Source organism: Bos grunniens, chromosome 2 (assembly GCF_055505025.1).
Source record: "Bos grunniens cultivar Pamir isolate PY7600 chromosome 2, Bosgru_T2T1.0, whole genome shotgun sequence".
NCBI lineage: Eukaryota > Metazoa > Chordata > Mammalia > Artiodactyla > Bovidae > Bos > Bos grunniens.
In genome coordinates this window covers 135,882,023-135,900,227 of record NC_141166.1, presented here as the reverse complement: position 1 = coordinate 135,900,227, position 18,205 = coordinate 135,882,023, and the positions used below count along the sequence as shown (strand labels likewise).

Below are 18,205 nucleotides of genomic sequence, written 5' to 3'. Positions count from 1 at the left end.
GGAAACTCCTCACGTTAAGCGTTCAGTGCTATGTACTTTGCTCTCAGCTCTTCTTTAGCTGCACCCTGCAAATTCTGATTTACTTCCTTTGAGACTTCCTCTTGCCCTAAGGATCATTTAGAAATATGTTAATTTCAGTGTCTGGAGATTTTCTTGTCATCTCTTTGTTACTGATTTCAAGTTTGAGTTCACTGTGGTCAGATAACACTGTAATATTTTGATTCTTTGAATTCTGTTGAGGTTGTTTTAATGCCCAGGATATGGTCTATCTTGAGAATGCTCCATGGGTACTTGAAAAGAATGTGTGTTCTGCTGTTGTTGGGTGAAGTGTTCTACACGTGTCCATGAGATCCTGTTGGTTGATGGTGTTCATTCTTCTTTGTTGCTGATTTTCTGTATACTTATTCTTTTGATTACTAAGTGAGAGGAAAGTTGACCTCCCCAACTACAACTATGGAGTTGTTCATTTCTCCTTTCACTTATGTCAGTTTTTGCTTCAAGTATTTTGAAACTGTTGTTTGCAATTCGGATTGCTATATCTTCTTGGTTGCTTGACCTTCTTCTCATTATGTTATGTCCATTCCTCTTTGCCCCTGATGTGTGGTACATCTTTTTCCATCCTTTTACTTTTAATTTACTTATATCGTTGACTTGAAGTGAGTGTCTTATGCAGTCGTACTTTTTAATCCACAATCTCTGCCTTTGAACTGTCTTTAGACTACTTACATTTAATACATTTACAAATAATGCAATTATTGATTTTTAAGTAGGCTCTTTCTTCTTCTCTTCCTGTGGGTCACTTAGACATTTTCTGGAATTCTGTTGTGACATAACTGTGGTATTTTTGAGAGCATCTCTTTGCACAGGTCTTTCAGTGATGTTCCAAGTTTTACATTATATGTTATGTGAGTTAACCTGTGAGCTTCCCTGGTGGTTCAGACAGTAAAGAATCTGCCTGCAATGCAGGAGAGCCAGGTTCGATCCCTGGGTTGGGAAATCCCCTGGAGAAGGGGATGGCTACCTAATCCAGTATTATTGCCTGGAGAATTCCACGGACAGAGGATGTAATGTGTATGTTGTATTATACATTATGTAAGTTATAGGTTATAGAAGTTACCACTTTTGAATGAAGTGTTTTAGGATTTCTCCTTTTAGGTCTCTGTATTCTTTCCCCTTCCCCTCTTATAATTGTCTTAAATATTTCCTCTACAAACACAGAGAACTACATCAGGACAAGAAGATTCTGAATACCTGGACTAGCAAGTCTGGTTGTTCAGCTCTGAATGAATATCCTCAGGAGTTTTGTTGTTCAGTTGCTAAGTAGTGTCCAACTCTTTGTGACCCCCATCAAGTGTAGCACACCAGGCTTCTCTGTCCTTCACTATCTCTGAGAGTTTGCTCAAATTCATGTCTACTGGTGCCATCTAACTGTCTCATCCTCTGCCTCTGTCTCATACTCTCCTTTTGCCTTCAATCTTTCCAAGTATCAAGGACTTTTCCAATGAGTCAGCCTCTTCACATCAGGTGGCCAAAGTATTGGAACTTAATCTTCAGCATCAGTCCTTCCAATGAATATTCAGGGTTGATTTCCTTTAGGATCTCCTTGGAGTCCAAGGGAATCTCAAGAGTCTTCTCCAGCACCGCAGTTCAAAAGAATCAACACTTCAGCTCTCAGCCTTCTTTATGATCCAACTCACACTTGTACATAACTACTGGAAAAACCATAGCTTTAACTACATGGACTTTTTTCGGCAAAATAATGTCTTTGCTTTTCAATATGCTGTCTAGATTTGTCATAGCTTTCCTTCCAAGGAGGAAGTGTGAAACCTCATCAGTCATCAACTCTCAGGGGATCATCCTATCCTCAAGGCTTATGGAGGCTGTTCTAGGTGTTTCCTCTTTCTCCTGAGCAATGAACTCTGCATTCCGAGCCATGAGCATCTAGAATCTCACTGCCTCTCAAAAGAACCTGTTCTAGAGTGACTACACTTTAACCAAAAGGAAAACTGGGATATCACACCTTGTTTCTTATATGAGTAGAAAGCTGGAAACCCACTGACATGTAAAATCAGGCTTTTCCTGGCTCTGTTCCTAGAGGCTGGCTTTTCCTGGAGCGCCAGAGATTGGTGGCACAACCTTCACTTTTTTCTTTTCTTTTTTGGCTGCAACACCTGGCATGTGGGATCCTAGTTCCCTGATCAGGGATTGAACCAGTGCTCTCTGCAGTGGAAGTGCAGTCTTAACCACTGGACTACCAAGGAAGTCCCAGAACCTTCTCTCTGCTCTTCTCTGATGTGAATTCCAGTAGCAGTCATCCTCATGGAGTAAATGACAATAATAAATATCCCATCAAAAAACCAAGGGTTTTGTGACAATGACATGTGTTCTATCTGCTTTGCATCACATAAAATGTGTTTCTGATAGCCGTGAACTGTCCCAGAAGAGGAATACTCAAATACTTTGCAGCTATAGTAAAAGCATATTAAAAAATAAATACATTCCCTATTCTTCACAATCCTTAAAGTATAAGCCCTGTTAATTTTACCAGTGATGATGTACAGTAAACTTACTCTCCTGAAGTATTGTTTTCATTATACTGGCAAGTGGAAAATTATAGTTAGAAAGTTGCTTTCCACTTGAAATGTATGAGACAGCTGCCAAATTAATTTCCTGTGTGTTACTTCCTAATGTTATGGTGCAGGTCTTTTTTGTTTCTCATCCTGCATATTGCATATTCTCCCCACCCCATCTCCTTCAATACACCCAAACTGTACAGTTAGTGTATAAAGTACATAAAGTACAGGGAACACTCCTTGGGAGGCAAGTGTTGAAGATGGCAGAGGACCAATTTGGCAAAGAAGCGGGATCTGTCACTCGCCACTTTGAAAAAAACCTACTCAAGCAAAAACACCTATGTGATTCCTCTTCTGGGAAGCCTGATTCTTCTTGTCTTCTGCTCACCTTTGTTGTTGTTATTCAGTCATGAAATCATCTCTGACTCTCTACAACCCCATGGACTGACTGTAGCCCACCAGTCTCCTCTGCCCTCTACTATCTCCTGAAATTTGCACAAATTCATGTCCATTGAATCGGTGATGCTAGAATTTTGTCAGAATCACACTGTTGTTGCTATGTTGCTACTCTTTGCGACCTCATGGACTGCAGCACACCAGGCTCCTCTGTCCTCCACTATGTCTTGGAGTTTGCTCAAATTTATATCCATTGAATTGGTGATGCTCTCTAATCGTCTCATCCTCTATTGGCCCCTTCTACTCCTGCCTTCAGTCTTTCCCAGCATCAGGGTCTTTTCTAATGAGATGGCTCTTCACATCAGGTGGCCAAAGTATTGGATGTTCAGCTTCAGTATCAGTCCTTCCAATGAATATTAAGGGTTGATTTCCTTTAGGACTGACTGGTTTGATCTTCTTGCAGTCCAGGCGAATCACATAGCATGTTAAAGTCTGAGAGCACCGCTGTAGAATTGTTTCACACAGATATTCTATTTTCTTCTTTTTCCTGAATTTGCCCCAAACAAAGCATGGCGGTGTCATTTCATTACCCAAAGATGATGACACCATCCTGAATCATTTGAAACTTGTGAGTTCAGCTCACTGGCACTAAAGATAATCAAGCTATAATTCCTGATTTCATCTCTGGCAGCTGAACATATTCTCATCAGCAAGGGGTGGCCGTGGACTGGTTTCCAAGGTTGGGAGGGAGTGCAAACATGAGCACAGTTTTGTTGTTTAGTCACTAAGTTGTGTCTGACTCTTTTGTGACTCCCATGTTCTATAGCCCACCAGGTTCCTCTGTCCATGGAATTTCACAGGCAAGAATACTGGAGCGGGCTGCCACTTCCTTCTCCAGAAATTTCTATCTTAATCACCAAAGTTTCTAGTTCTGTCTTCAAAAATTACATAAAACTTCTTTTAGTTCCAAGGGGGTTAAACACTGTATTTTAATTCCAAAAGGAGGTGCATTAGAGGATTTATTCTCGTCCTTTTTAAGTTATCCACTTCATGCCCTTACCAAGTGGTGGAGGAGGAAGGCTGAACCCACACATGAGCCCAGACTGTATTATCTACCCATTTCCAAGGTGGAAACACTGCTGCACATCTGAGTTCTGCTACATCTGCAGTGAGAGGATGGAAATGAAAGGCTCACACTCTAAGGAGGCTCCCAACCTCCCAATTTAAAGGGTGGGCTGGGTACCCAGCTTCACTCCACCAGCAGCTCAGATACCGAGACAATGCTTTCCTGTGCAGTCCCAGAGCATGGACGTCATCTGGGCGTGGGGAAGAGGCAGAGTCTTGGGCCTCGTGTCCCACCCCACCCGTCACCTGTCCTACCTGCACAGCTGCTCAGCAGCAGTACTGAGAAGGGGGCTTTCATCTCTAACCCCCCAGCCCCGAACCTGTGAGGCAGGTGCTGTGGTCAGTTAGTCTGCTGCCATGCTTTTTATGACGATGATGTATTATTGCCCCTGTAACATACTTTACTTTGTACTTGTCTGACTTATTTCCTTAGGAGTCTGACTTCCTACAAGCAAGAATATTTAAATACTGATGAATACAGACGGCCTCCTAGGATTCTGTGTACTCCTACAGCCACACTTAAGGCAGCACGACATTACAATTTAGAAAGGTGCTAACTGAAGGATATAATCACATTTCGTATGTGGCATGATGTGTGTGTACTTAGTCACTCAGTCATGTCTTTGCTCCTCTATGGACTGTAGCCTGCCAGGCTTCTCTGTCCATGGGATTCTCCACATAAGAATACTGGAGTGGGTTGCCATTTTTTCCTCCAGAGGATCTTCCCAACCAAGAGATCAAACCCGCATCTCCTGCATTGGCAGGCAGATTCTTTACCACTGAGCCACCTGGAAAGCCCTATGTGGCATACATTTAAATTACTGCAACTAAACTTAATCAAACTAAACTTCAAAATACACTTCACTGTGAACTTAAAAATCATAATATAATATAAACACAAAAGAACTTACCTTTGATCCATGCAAATACTGAGGTTGTGCATTTGGCTGTTTATCTCTTTGAAATTCTTGAGAAAACGGTAATACTGTCCGAACAAATCTAAACAAGATTTTAAAAGAGAAAGAAAATAAAAAATTTAACGGTACTTCTTTAAAATTGAGAACTTTTCTATTACTCATCAATTAACTCTTCCTCCCAATTAATCATCACATAGGAAATCAAAACCCATAGTAAGAATGAGCTATAAATGCAAAGAATTGACTCACTGGAAAAGACTCTGATGCTGGGAGGGATTGGGGACAGGAGGAGAAGAGGACGACAGAGGATGAGATGGCTGGACGGCATCACTGACTCGATGGACGTGAGTCTGAGTGAATTCCGGGAGTTGGTGATAGACAGGGAGACCTGGCGTGCTGCAATTCATGGGGTCGCAAAGAGTCGGACATGACTGAGCAACTGAACTGAACTGATAAATACTCTCAAGTTTGATAAATGTACTCAAAGTTCAAAGAAACAGAATGAGAACACCAGGGCCCTTCTAGAACATAAAGAGAGTCTGCAGAGTGGGTGCCAGAACCATTTCAGGCCTCATTCATCTTCTGAAAAGGGGCCTGTGGACACAGCAATGACGCCAGGGGACAGGAGTAGGAAGGCAGATTTGAGCAGTGATGTCACTTAGGTCACTGGGTATGAACTAACAGAAGATGAGTCCAAAAACACACTTGTGAAGCCAAGAGACTGTGGCTTCATAATGTATTAAGAGCCACTGAAAATGAAACAGTTGGATCTTAAAGCAGAAATATCAAAATTGACTAAGTTTCATCAGAAGGGGTCATTTAAACATATTAAATTCTCACAAAGAAGCATGATAAAAAAACAAGTCATAGATACTAAAAAACTATAGTCATCAAGACAGTATGGTACTGGCACAAAAACAGAAATATAGACCAATGGAACAAGATGGAAAGCCCAGAAATAAACCCATGCACCTATGGGTACCTTATTTTTGACAAAGGAGGCAAGAATATACAATGGGGCAAAAACAGACTCTTCAATAAATGATGCTGGGAAAACTGGACAGCTACACGTAAAAGAATGAAATTAGGACACTTCCTAACACCATATACAGAGATAAACTCAAAATGGATTAAAGACCTAAATATAAGACCAGAAACTATAAAACTCCTAGAGGAAAACATAGGAAGAACACCTGATGACATAAATCAAAGCAAGATTCTCTATGACCCATCTCCTAGAGTAATGGAAATAAAAACAAATGTAAGCAAGTGGGACCTGATTAAACTTAAAAGCTTTTTCACAGCAAAGGAAAGTATAAGCAAGGTTAAAAGACAACCCTCAGAATGGGAGAAAACAATAGCAAATGAAACAACTGACAAAGGATTAATTTCCAAAATATATAAGCAGCTCATACAACTCAATACCAGAAAAACAAACAACTCAATCAAAAAGTGGGGAAAAGACCTAAACAGACATTTCTCCAAAGAAGACATACAGATGGCTAACAAACAGATGAAAAGATGTTCAACATCGCTTTTTAACAGATACATGTAAATCAAAACTACAATGAGATATCACCTAATGCCAATCAGATGGCCATCATCAAAAAGTCTACGAAGAATAAATGCTGGAGAGGGTGTGGAGAAAAGGGGACGCTCTCGCACTGTTGGTGGGGATGTAAATTGATACAGCCACTATGGAAGACAGTATGGAGATTCCTTAAAAAACTAGGAATAAAACCACCATACGACCCAGAAATCCCACTCCTAGACATAAACCCTGAGGAAACCAAAACTGAAAAAGACACATGCACCCACTGTTCATTACAGCACTATGTACAACAGCTAGAACGTGAGAGCAGATGTCCTAGATGTCCATCAACAGATGAATTTATCACAAGTTGTGGTCCATATACACAACGGAGTATTAGCCGTAAAAAGGAATGCATCTGAGTCAGTTCTGATGAGGTGGATGAACCTAGAGCCTACTATACAGAGTGAAGTCAGTCAGAGAGAGAAAGATAAATATTGTCTACTAACATATATATGGAATCTAGAAAAATGATACTGAAGACTTTATTTGCAGGGGAGCAATGGAGAAACAGACATAGGGAACAGACTTATGGACATGAGGAGAGGGGAGGAGAGGGTGACATATGTGGAGACAGGAACATGGAAATTTTGTTACTCTGTTTCACGGAAACATGTAAAATTTGCTGTATGTCTCAGGAAACTCAAAACAGGGGCTCTGTATCAACTTAGAGAGGTGGGAAGGGGAGGCGGATGGGAGGGGGCTTCAAGAGGGAGGGGATATATGTATATCTATGGCTGATTCACGTTGAGGTTTGACAGAAAACAACAAATTCTGTAAATTATCCTTCAACTAAAATATAAATTTTTTTAAAAGTCCTGGATTTGTTAATTATTAAATTCTAAGAACCTGATTAACATATAAAAAGAGTGTAACTGTCAAAACACTACCAGCTCATGAAACAAACACTTGCAACCAAGGGGAGGAGCGGCCCGTGGCTCTGAGCACATTGACGTGGAAACACCACAGTGTTGAGTGGCTGGATTTTGTCCTTAACTTTTAAAGAATGCTGAATTTTGGGGGGTAGATGGTCTGTTAGGGTGTAAAGTAGCCCCTGGGCTTGCCAGGTAGCTCAGCTGGTAAAGAATCCACCTGCAACTCAGGAGACCCCAGTTCGATTCCTGGGTCAGGAAGTTCCCCTGGAGAAGAGATAGGCTACCCACTCTTGGGCTTCCCTGGTGGCTCAGATGGTAAAAAATCCACCTGAGGGACTTCCTTGGTAGTTCAGTGGCTAAGACTCCAGGCTCCCAATTCAGGGGCCTCAAGTTCAATCCCTGGTCAGGGAACTAGATTCCCACATGCTGCAACCAAGACCTGGTGCAGTCAAATAAAGAAATAAATATTTTTAAAAAAATCCACCTGAAATGTGGGAGACCTGGGTTGGGAAGATCCTCTGGAGGGCATGGCAACCTACTCCAGTATTCTTGCCTGGAGAATCCCCATGGACAGAGGAGCCTGGTGGGTTAGAGTTCATAGGGTCACAAAGAGTCGGACACGACTGAGTGACTAAGCACAGCACACAGAGTAGTCACTACCCTAGTGCTGGCACTAAGACAGGCCCTGCTGGCAACTCTATCGAATACCTGAGTATCCAGAGAGCTTTCCCCACTCTTACAGGCAGCCTCAAATGACTCCTAGTCCTGGTGAGCTGTGGAAACAATTCCATCTACAGTTCCCTGGCAGCTGTTCTTCTACCAGCCTTGGGGCGTTCCACTCAGCTCACACAGTTTAATACTCAAGAATGGGGAATTCCCTGGTGGTCCAGTGGTTACCACCCTGTGCTACCATTGCAGCAGATACAGGTTACATAGGTGGTCAGGGAACTAAGATCCTGAATGCTGTGGGTACAGCCAAAAAAAAAAAAAACCACCAAACCAACGTGCGCACACACACACACACACACACACACACACACACACAAAACACAAAATACATATTCAAGCAAAGACTGGGCTTCCTGGTGGCTCAGATGATAAAGAATCTGCCTGTAATGCAGGACACCCGGGTTTGATCCCTGGGTTGGAAGATCCCCTGGAGAAGGAAATGGCAACCCACACCAGTATTCTTGCCTGGAGAATCCCATGGACAGAGGATTCTGGGAGGCTATAGTCCACGGGGTCGCACAGAGTCCGGACACAACTGAGTAACCAACAGACACAAAGGGCTCCTAAGCTGGTGTCAGGAACTCTTCTTCTGATATTGCTCTCCTTTCCCATACTCTGCCGTGCACATCCAGCCATCTCAGCTTCTTTGTCTCCTCCACCAAGCAAGACCTCCAAAGTGCTTTCAGGTAGGAAGCCAAGGAGTCACACAGCTCCATCCTTCATTTCCTTTCCCTCCAGGAAACATCTGATGAAAACAGTTGTTTCATAAATGCTGTCCAGTTTTCCACTTGTTTAAGGTGAAAGAGTACATTCAAACCCTGTTACTCCATTATCTCAAATAACTTTTAAACACCACATTTTGATTATACACATTTCTCAATCTAAAGACAAAAAAATGGGAACAAGCGCTGAATTCTAGTTAATAGGTTTGTGCTTCACAGTCAGAAGGCTAAGTAATTCTGAAACTACTTTCTTCATGTCCCGGAATTAAGCAAATGAATAAATACATTAAGAATGACAAAATAAGAATTCTCAATATAGAAGGAAGTTAAAAAATGGAAATGAAGCCTGTGTCGTTGACCTGGAATTGAAGACAAAGCTGTGAAAATTCATGGTTTCAATATAGAGAGAGCTAGGTACAAGTAACATGTGAGTGAATTGAAAGTCACTCAGTCATGTCCGACTCTTTGCGACCCCGTGGACTATACAGTCCATGGAATTCTCCAGGCCAGAATACAGGAGTGGGTAGCCTTTCCCTTCTCCAGGGGATCTTCCCAATCCAGGGATTGGACCCAGGTCTCCCGCATTGCAGGCAGATTCTTTACCAGCTGAGCCACAAGGAAAGCCGAATAAGTAGTATGCATGCATGCTAAGTCTCTTCAGTCATGTCTGACTCTTTGTGACCCTATGGACTGTAGCCTGCCAGGCTCCTCTCTCCATGGGAGTCTCCAGGCATAGAATACTGGAGTGGGTTGCCATGCTCTCCTCCAGGGGATCTTCCCAACCAAAGGACTGAACCTGTGTCTCTTATATCTCTTGCATTAGCAGGCAGGTTCCTTAACCACTAGCTCCACCTGGGAAGCCTGGATACAAGTAGACACACTCATACATATTATGGGTTTGTGTCCCCCAGAAGATAACTTGAAGTCTGAATTACTAGCACCTCAGAATGTGCTCTTATTCAGAAACACGGTTGTTGCAGATGTAATTAATTAAGATGAAGTCATGCTAGAGCAGAGTGAGCCCTTAATTCAATGTAACATGACTCATTTCCTCACAGAAGAGGGGAGAGACACGTGAGGAAAATGCCACAGGCCAACAAAGATGGAGACGAGCCGTGCAGCTGCAGGCCAAGGGCGGCTTGCTACACCAGAGGCAGGAGAAACCAAGAGAGGGCCCCAACCGGCCTCAGAGGGAGCACAGCCCTGCCGACACCTTGGTTTTGGACGTTTTGCATCCAGAACTGTGAGAGAATAACTTTCTGCTGTTTTAAGCCCCCCAGTTTGTGATAACTTGTTCTGGCAGCCCCAGGAATCTGGTACAGCACAGGTGCGAGTCCTTCCCAGCTCTGACCACTGAAAGGAGGTGAGACCAAGGACACCCCAGCAGCAGTGAGTGCACCTAACACTCAGACTTGGCTTAATTTTAAAATATTCTCCATGAAAAGGAGTCACTGACTCACAGATTACAAGAATAAAGAAGGATAATTCTAAGATGAACCTGGGACTTCTTGTGTTACACACAATGGGAGGCTTAAGAATAATGGGACAGCCAAGAAGACAGAGAAATGGGGCAGAAGGGGCTCCCACGAGCCAAGACAGATGTGAGCCACGAAAACGAAAACCCAGTCATGACAGTAACAGATTATAACCCTGTATTAAAATCCCCATAAAAACTGCTAACACGTACAGCAGAATGCCAAAGAATAACTATAGATGGAATGACAAAGTTGGAAAATCACCACTGTTCAAACACCACAGGGATAATTATTTGGGTAATTTGGCAGGCTACAGTCCGTGGGGTCACAGCGTCAGACAAAACTGAAGTAAGTTAGCATAAGCAGCACCCTAACGAGGGGATGGATGTTACAACAGCCAGTGATGGGACACCCTGTGGTTCACTGCACTCTGGATGCTCCCTCCTCAGCAGTCTTGCTGCCAAACAGGCACACTTCCCAACAGCTGGCTTACTTTGAGGGCTATCATACTGTCAAAATCAGTAGCTGTACAGGTTAAATTTAAGTCACATGTCACCCCATGTGACCTCCCAGAGTCACCAGGCATAAATTATTAAGCAGAAATAAGCAGCAAAATAAGTAGGTATGACAAGAAACAAATTGGAGTGTGTATTTCCTGCAAGCAGCTCTCAGAAAACCCTCAGTATAGAATTAAGATACTGGATGGCACAGTTTTGTCTGTCTTCTCAGGTTTCCACATGCAAGGTGGAGATATAAAATCCTATTTTTCACTGTCTTTTCCAGATAATGAAGCTCTAGGGGATCTACTAGAAGACTGTTAAAAATACAGAAGTAATTGGCTTTGCCTATGCTAAGAAAGGTGAAGGCCACCAGAGCTGCTCTGGTGAAGATGGTATCTCTGAACTGCACACGGGTTTCTGGGCCCAAGAAGGCTGAGGTCACTTTATGCTGGCCCCTGCCAGACTGCAGCTCCTATGCATGTGAAACTGTATTTCCTTGCGATCACCAAGCCTGTTGAAGGCAGCACAGGCTTCAAGAGCCTGGGGCAGAGCCGCGTATCAGCACCTCCTGGGAGGCAGGAACACATACCGCCAAGTGAAGGCAGCCTCCACTTGAGGCTGTCCGCATGAGCTCTCACATGGAACGGGCTAAGGGGACTGAGGGCAGAGGGGCCTCAAGTCAGTTCATATGCCCTGTGCTGCAGCGTCCTCCACACCCACAGCTCTACAGCCTGGAGCTGGCCCCACTCCTGCTAAGGCCACTGGCACCACTTCCTGACCTGAGTCCTGGCAACCTTGTCTCTGATAACAAGACTCCTGCTGCTACCAGGACATGTGGCCTGGCTGGTGGCTTGTTCCCCAGAATCAGCCTCCATCAGGCAAGGGTACCCACGTGAGCCCAGCTGGGCAAGCAAGGCCTCAGCGTAGATCTCTTTTCCTAACTTCACACTCACTGCTCATCATGCCTGGAGGGTTTTCAGAAAACACAGTGACTCAACAGCAGGGTTTACATGAATTTCCACCATCAGGTAAGTTTCACTTGACCCACTCACCCAGCTCCCACCCCCCCGCGCCCTTTCACACAGCTTCTGTTGTTTCTGAGCCCTCAACCCGCTGGGCTGTCCAGAACAGGCCAGTGCTGTACACATGCAGTGCAGGGGGCACAAAGGGGGTCCAGGGAACATTTTCAATTGTTCCTTTTGCAAGATCTTTGGGAATTCTTTAAAGGGCTACAAAATGCTAGATGATCAAAAATGCAATCTAAAATAAAGAAAAAAATTACAACTCCTTATGTTGCCTGATTCTAACCCTCTCGCCCCCGCCACCACTGTAACATGTTTTCTCAGTTTGTCTGTAACAGGGTTCTGATGCATTTCACTTTGGGAGATGCCAGTTCTAAGCACTAGGCAAAATAATTTTAGGGATATAATGAAAGTGAAAGTTGCTCAGTTGTGTCCAACTCTTTGTGACTCTATGGACTATATAGTCCATGGAATTTTCTAGGCCAGAATACTGGAGTAGGGAGCCGTTCCCTTCTCCAGGGGATCTTCCCAACCTAGGGATCAAACCCAGGTCTCCCACATTGCAGGCAGATTCTTTACCAGCTGAGCCCCGAGGGAAGCCCAAGAACACTGGAGTGGGGAGCCCGTCCCTTCTCCAGGGGCAGGCAGATTCTTTACCAGCTGAGCCCCAAGGGAAGCCCAAGAATGCTGGAGTGGGGAGTCAGTCCCTTCTCCAGGGGCAGGCAGATTCTTTACCAGCTGAGCCCCAAGGGAAGCCTGTTAACAGACACAACAGAAACTAACTCCCAAAGTTCCAAACGGACCAACCAAAGCAAAGAAAATCTTGTAAATGGCCATGAATTAGATTTTCAAATGCACAATAAGCATGTATGCACCCTCATGAGCATAGAATACCCCTCACTGTGACATATGATGTGAAAAAAAGAATGTGAATTTGACAGTATGCCTCCATTTTTGCAAAATAAAAACTACACATGTATATTTGCCTGTATGGCAAAAACTCTAAAAGACAGACATTTTACAAGGGAAATCTCTAGGGATTTAATTATTTTCCCCATTATATCCCATACACACATACACACACATGACTTCCAGCTTTTCCACAACTATGATGCATTACTTGTGTAATAAAAATATTTTTCTAGTTAATTCAAACTCTAAAAAAAACTTAAGTTTGGTTTCAGTGGATTGCACCCAGTTGGGCACAGGGCCCCTGACCCGAAGCGGCCAACCAGGGCTCCTTCACCAGTGGCTCTCGTGGCCATGGCCACATGCCCCCTGCTGCTACATGGGGTTGAGAAGATGGCCCTAAGGGCACACCTCCATGTACCAGCAACAGGCCTGTATTCCCACAAGGAAACCAAGCCTGGTGTCCCAAACAGACAATGGCAACAGCAGGTATGGTCACGCCAAAGGAGGGCCTCCCTTCTGCCCTTGGGGTTGAACCTCAGCACCCCGGATTAAGACACAAAAATCTAGGACGAAAAGTCAGTAGTGATTAAGCTTACACTTAATGGGATGGGATGTTCAGATGCAGTAGGGAAGCAAAGTAAAAGCAAAAGACATTTGCTTTAAAAAAGTGGTCATCACGCTCAAACACACATAGTCTCTCACACACACCCTCATTCGCCCGCACTCCTATTTCTCACACCCACCACGTTTTCTCTTTCACAAACACACACGTTCCCATGAGTCCCTGGCATGTGCTGACACAGCAGAAATGAAGCTCTCCACAGAGCTGGAAGTGACACAGGACCATCCCAGGATGCGGATGTACCCTGAGGCTGGACCACGTGACACTGCAGCCAGCAGCCACGCCGCTACTCAGCAGGCCACTCTATGCATTCAACACAGTAGTGAAATGGTGGATGGGTGGAGGGAGGCTAACTGGACCCTCACGTGCTCCAGCACCCCAGAATGGAAGCATGCAAAGTGTCGAGTCAGCCAGCACATCCCAACATCAACAGACGTAAAAGCATGGAGGTGGTGTAGATCCAGCAACTGCTCCACAGATTTGACCCTGGGCCCCATGGGAGTGCCCTCGATAGGAACCCTGACCTGCATGTGTTCTGCACATGGAAGCCATGACCACAGAACCAAGGGCTGGCCCTGGGCTGCACTGTTTAGAGGAGATCACGAGGGCCTGCATATCCTGGACACGGGGAAAGATGGGCCCAGAGACCATCCTTTCTTGATGCCCAATGACAGGGGCACCCAGAGCTGTCTGTGAGGTGACATGCTTACCGGTTGGTGGAGCCATTGTAGCAGTAGTTGGGCAGGAAGTCATAGTTGAGCTCCCAGAAGACATGGAGGGTGATTCTCCCGTAGGGTGCAGACACATTGTGGTTGGCCTCCCGGAACATGGCATCAAAGCTGTCCAGAGTGAGGTACTTGCTCAGCAGCTTGTGTGTCATGCGGTTGATTTCTAAGAGGCCATCCAGCTCCTACGGGACCATAAAGTCAGGCACATGAGAAGAGTCAGGTATGGCATGGTGGCCTCCACCCTCCACACGGGCAGGGCCGTGGTGGGGGCTGGAGGCGGATGGAGCGGGACAGGACACAGACAGGAAGGCGCTGCACCGAGGTGGGGTCAGCGTACGAGGCCAAGGACCCACGTGGTGGGGGTCTGTGGGGACCTGGCGTGAGGACCTCCACCCGTGGCAAAGGTCATGAGGAAGGAGGCTCAATATATGCAAAGGCGGGATCAAGCCTCAGGAGTCCCCCTGGAAATTCTCGAGCATCTACCCCCAAAAAACCAGAGTCTGCCTACTTTACTGCTTTGTGCTCTCACCTCTGACTTTAGTGGGGGCTGTCCCCCACCACCATCTCGCTCTCTCTGATAAAGAGTTAACTTACAGCTCCAGTTAATAAGTTCCTGGGCATTAGGAGTGTTTAAATCCAAACCCCTTAGATAGCTCTCTAACTCGCCTGACAAGTTTACTCGGATTCCTACAGCTATGCATATGATTGTTTACAGTCTCCCAGCCTCGAGAGGCACGGGAAGCTTAAGATATTCAAATAGCTTAGAGCCTCTCAGAGAGTTAGAAACTGTCAGAATAAAACTAGTAAAGGATTTCACTGATGAGCCAATGCTTGCTGCCAAGTTTCCACATCCCCTGTATTGTATCCTTGAATGTGTATTAATTAATATACTTGGTATGCAGACAAAATAAGTAGTGGCCTTGGTGTTAGCAACTTTAGACCCTTAAGGCAATAAATTCTTTCCTTTGTTGTAAACCCACTGCACCTCTGCCCTATAGGAATGCAACTTTATCTAACACCTTCGGAGGATGGCGCCAAACCTTAAAATAATTACTCTTAGAGAAAATAAGTCTTACGGTTGACAAACCTTTGTCAAGAGTCATAAAATGTTAATAGGCCTTCTGGCTAGAAGATGATGTAAATCACCTAAACCATGTATAAGATAAGTTTGCAGAAAAGAAACCCTGGTTCAATAAGGATCAAAGACTGCTGACTTTGTATGATTTCACATCCCGTATTATCCTCTATGTGCAACTTAGGGTATAAAAGCCCCTGTTGAAAATAAAGCTGCGGGCCTTGCTCACCAAAGCTTGGTCTCCCCATGTCATTCTTTCTTTTCACATTCCGGCTGAAGTTTCCATCTGGAGTGTGGAGGTCCTCTGTGACCATTTATTTGCCTGGGCTTCTAAGACCCACTCAAGAAAGTGTCTAAGGTGGGGCACCTTCCGCTATTCGAGAGGGCGCCTGCGGCCTCCGTGGTCAGACCTAACCTGATGTCACAGGTTACATTGATTTTCCGCGTAAACCAAGCTACTCAGCCTCTTTTCTCTGCTGAATTTTCCTACTGAGCTATCCTCATTCTGTTACTCTTTATATCTCTAATTAATATTTAAATAAAGCTATAAGCTATTGTATCCAGTGAACTCGCCAAAGCCGTCTCCCCTTCCAATACCCTGGATCAGCCGAGGCTGGACCTCGGCAGGGGTCTGACAGGTGATGCGAGCTTACTTCTCACACCTAAATTCATCACGCCCTCTCCAGTGTTCTTAAAATGCCCCTCCTTTCCACGGTCGTCCCCCCACAGCCACTGTCCATTCTCCACGGTAGTGACCCCCTACTGGCCGACGCTATCCTCCAAACCCTTCACGGGGCAGAGAACACGGAGACGTGTCCACCGCACTGATGACAGACTGTGTGTGCTCGGGTGTCAGTTTCAGCCAGCCTCCCTGAAACACCTTAGGAAATCCAAAGCTGTGTGGCAACACTGGCAGCACGCGCAGAGGCGGCCTTCCAGGCTCTCACACGGCCCCCTCATAGACCTGCCCGGGTCCGTTCCATCCACTGCGGCAGCCACTGACCACATACGGCAATGAACACGGCTGGCCTGAACCGAGCTGTGCCGTGTGTGTGAGATACGTACAGATTTCAGAAACCAAATGTGAAAACAAAGAATATAAAACATCCACACCAATAAAATTCTTTAACGATTATATGTTAAAATGTCGACTTTTGGATATATTGGGTTAAATAAAATAAAAATAGATTATTAAAATTAATTCCCCCTATTTCTTTCTCCTTTTCTAATGTGACTACAAGTAAATTTGAAATGGTCTCTGTGACTTGCATTCTGTTTATACTGGTCAAAGACTCCACTAAGGCATGAAAGACCAAGGGCATGAAAACACTATGGCCAAGTCCAAGCCAGGCTGAAGGGAAGGCCACTTTAGGCTTCGCGTCCCAAGACAGCCTGGATCCTGAGGAAGGATGGGGAAGCATGCTCACTCCTGTGGAGATGCTCTGCTCAGAGGTGAGCCCAGGGGACAACCCCCACCCACTACTGATTTCTAAGGACAAAGAGTTTTCCTGGAGTTATCACAAGTTCATTAGCATGTGCCTGCAGCCATTATTCCTGGAAGACAGATTTGGCAAAAAGATCCTTATGTTGCACCTGCTTTTCTGCCAGCTCAGGTCTGAGGACAACTGGATTTTTCTTTCCCTAATCACTCTCCTCAGATAGCCACAGGACTTTTCCTTTTCTTCAAAAGTCCAATACTACAATGTTCACTACAATGGTCCTTGGTCAAGTTTTCCCTGGTATGTGGTATTTGCTTCTAATAAGCATTTATACTGTGTTTTTTATTTCATCAAAGTTTTCTTGAAATAGCATTTTTAATGTTTGTTCCATCTCATTGTTTGGTTTTTGTCTTCAGGGGGCTCTATGACACGTTATGTTGAATCTTCATTATCTCATCTTCTACATGATTTTCTCTCAAATCCTTTCTGTCTGTCTTCATTTCTTTTTAATTTAAACTTTTCACCTTTTACTCTTTTACCATACCTTATGCAATAGTGAGATGTAACTATATGTTCTCTGAAGTTGATTTGGAATTGCGAACACTGAGAGCAAATGCCTAGGCAGGCCCAGCTCAGTGAGTGCACACTTTTGGAGTTCTGTGCAAAAACTTCAGCTACAATCAGGTCAATTCATCAATAATGACGAAAGCAGTAGCAGCTCCAATCCTTGCAACCAGTCCTCCCCCGCGTGTGCTGCACCTGAAAGGAGGGTGCACTTACAACTATCGATGTCAGGTCTTCACTCTCAAATCGCCCAATTGCCAGTTCCAGGGACTTGTACATGGCAGCGGAGACGCGCTGGGTAATCAGACGATTGAGGTCGATGGACCTGCCCAGAAGCTGGGCACAGAGGGTAGAAAGTGTGAGCAACAAAAAACAAACAAGCAAGAGACTATGTATCTACTCCCAGAAAGCTATTCCAAAGGATAAGGCAAATAACATACAAAATTTAGAAGGCGGTACAATCAAATATCCTATTTTCCTAGAGCTGAAATTCTGCAAGTCAAAGCTGTAAAGTACTTTTTATAGCATTCATTGCAGCGAATTTGCACTTGTATCACAGCAGAGATGCCAAGCCTCCTGGAGAGCCTGGGCCTGTCACTTAGTGCACCCCTTGTGATGGGCTCAGGGCCACCTCCCAGCAGAGTGGCTTGTGTGTGCCTTTCCTCCACTGTGTCACAGGGATGGACAGGAGAAAACCCCTCCATCTCTACTGCAGAGTAGTAACAACAAGGGTATACCTCAGTATCGTTTCAATACCATAAAGATACAGACAAAACCCTGGTGAAAATGCCCCAAAATATAAATGGTGGTTATCTGTGGATTGGAGAAGGGAATGGCAACTCACGCCAGTATTCTTGCCTGGAGAATTCCATGGACAGAGGAGTCTGCAGGGCTATACAGTTCATGGGGCCGCTAAGAGTCAGACATGACTGAGTGACTA

At 44.7% G+C, this 18,205-nt stretch overlaps 1 protein-coding gene across 11 annotated transcripts in view; it reads right to left on the bottom strand.

The window, feature by feature from the left end:
- CYFIP1 (cytoplasmic FMR1 interacting protein 1) overlaps window positions 1–18,205 on the bottom strand; it is a 108,639-nt gene that overhangs the window by 14,879 nt on the left and 75,555 nt on the right. For all 11 annotated transcript variants that reach the window (XM_086362636.1, XM_086362641.1, XM_086362634.1 and 8 more), the window contains 3 exons: window positions 17,482–17,601; window positions 14,170–14,369; window positions 5,006–5,093 (listed from right to left, as the gene is read on the bottom strand). In XM_086362636.1, coding sequence (XP_086218762.1) covers window positions 5,006–5,093; window positions 14,170–14,369; window positions 17,482–17,601 — 408 coding nt within the window. The remainder of the gene's footprint in view (window positions 1–5,005; window positions 5,094–14,169; window positions 14,370–17,481; window positions 17,602–18,205) is intronic.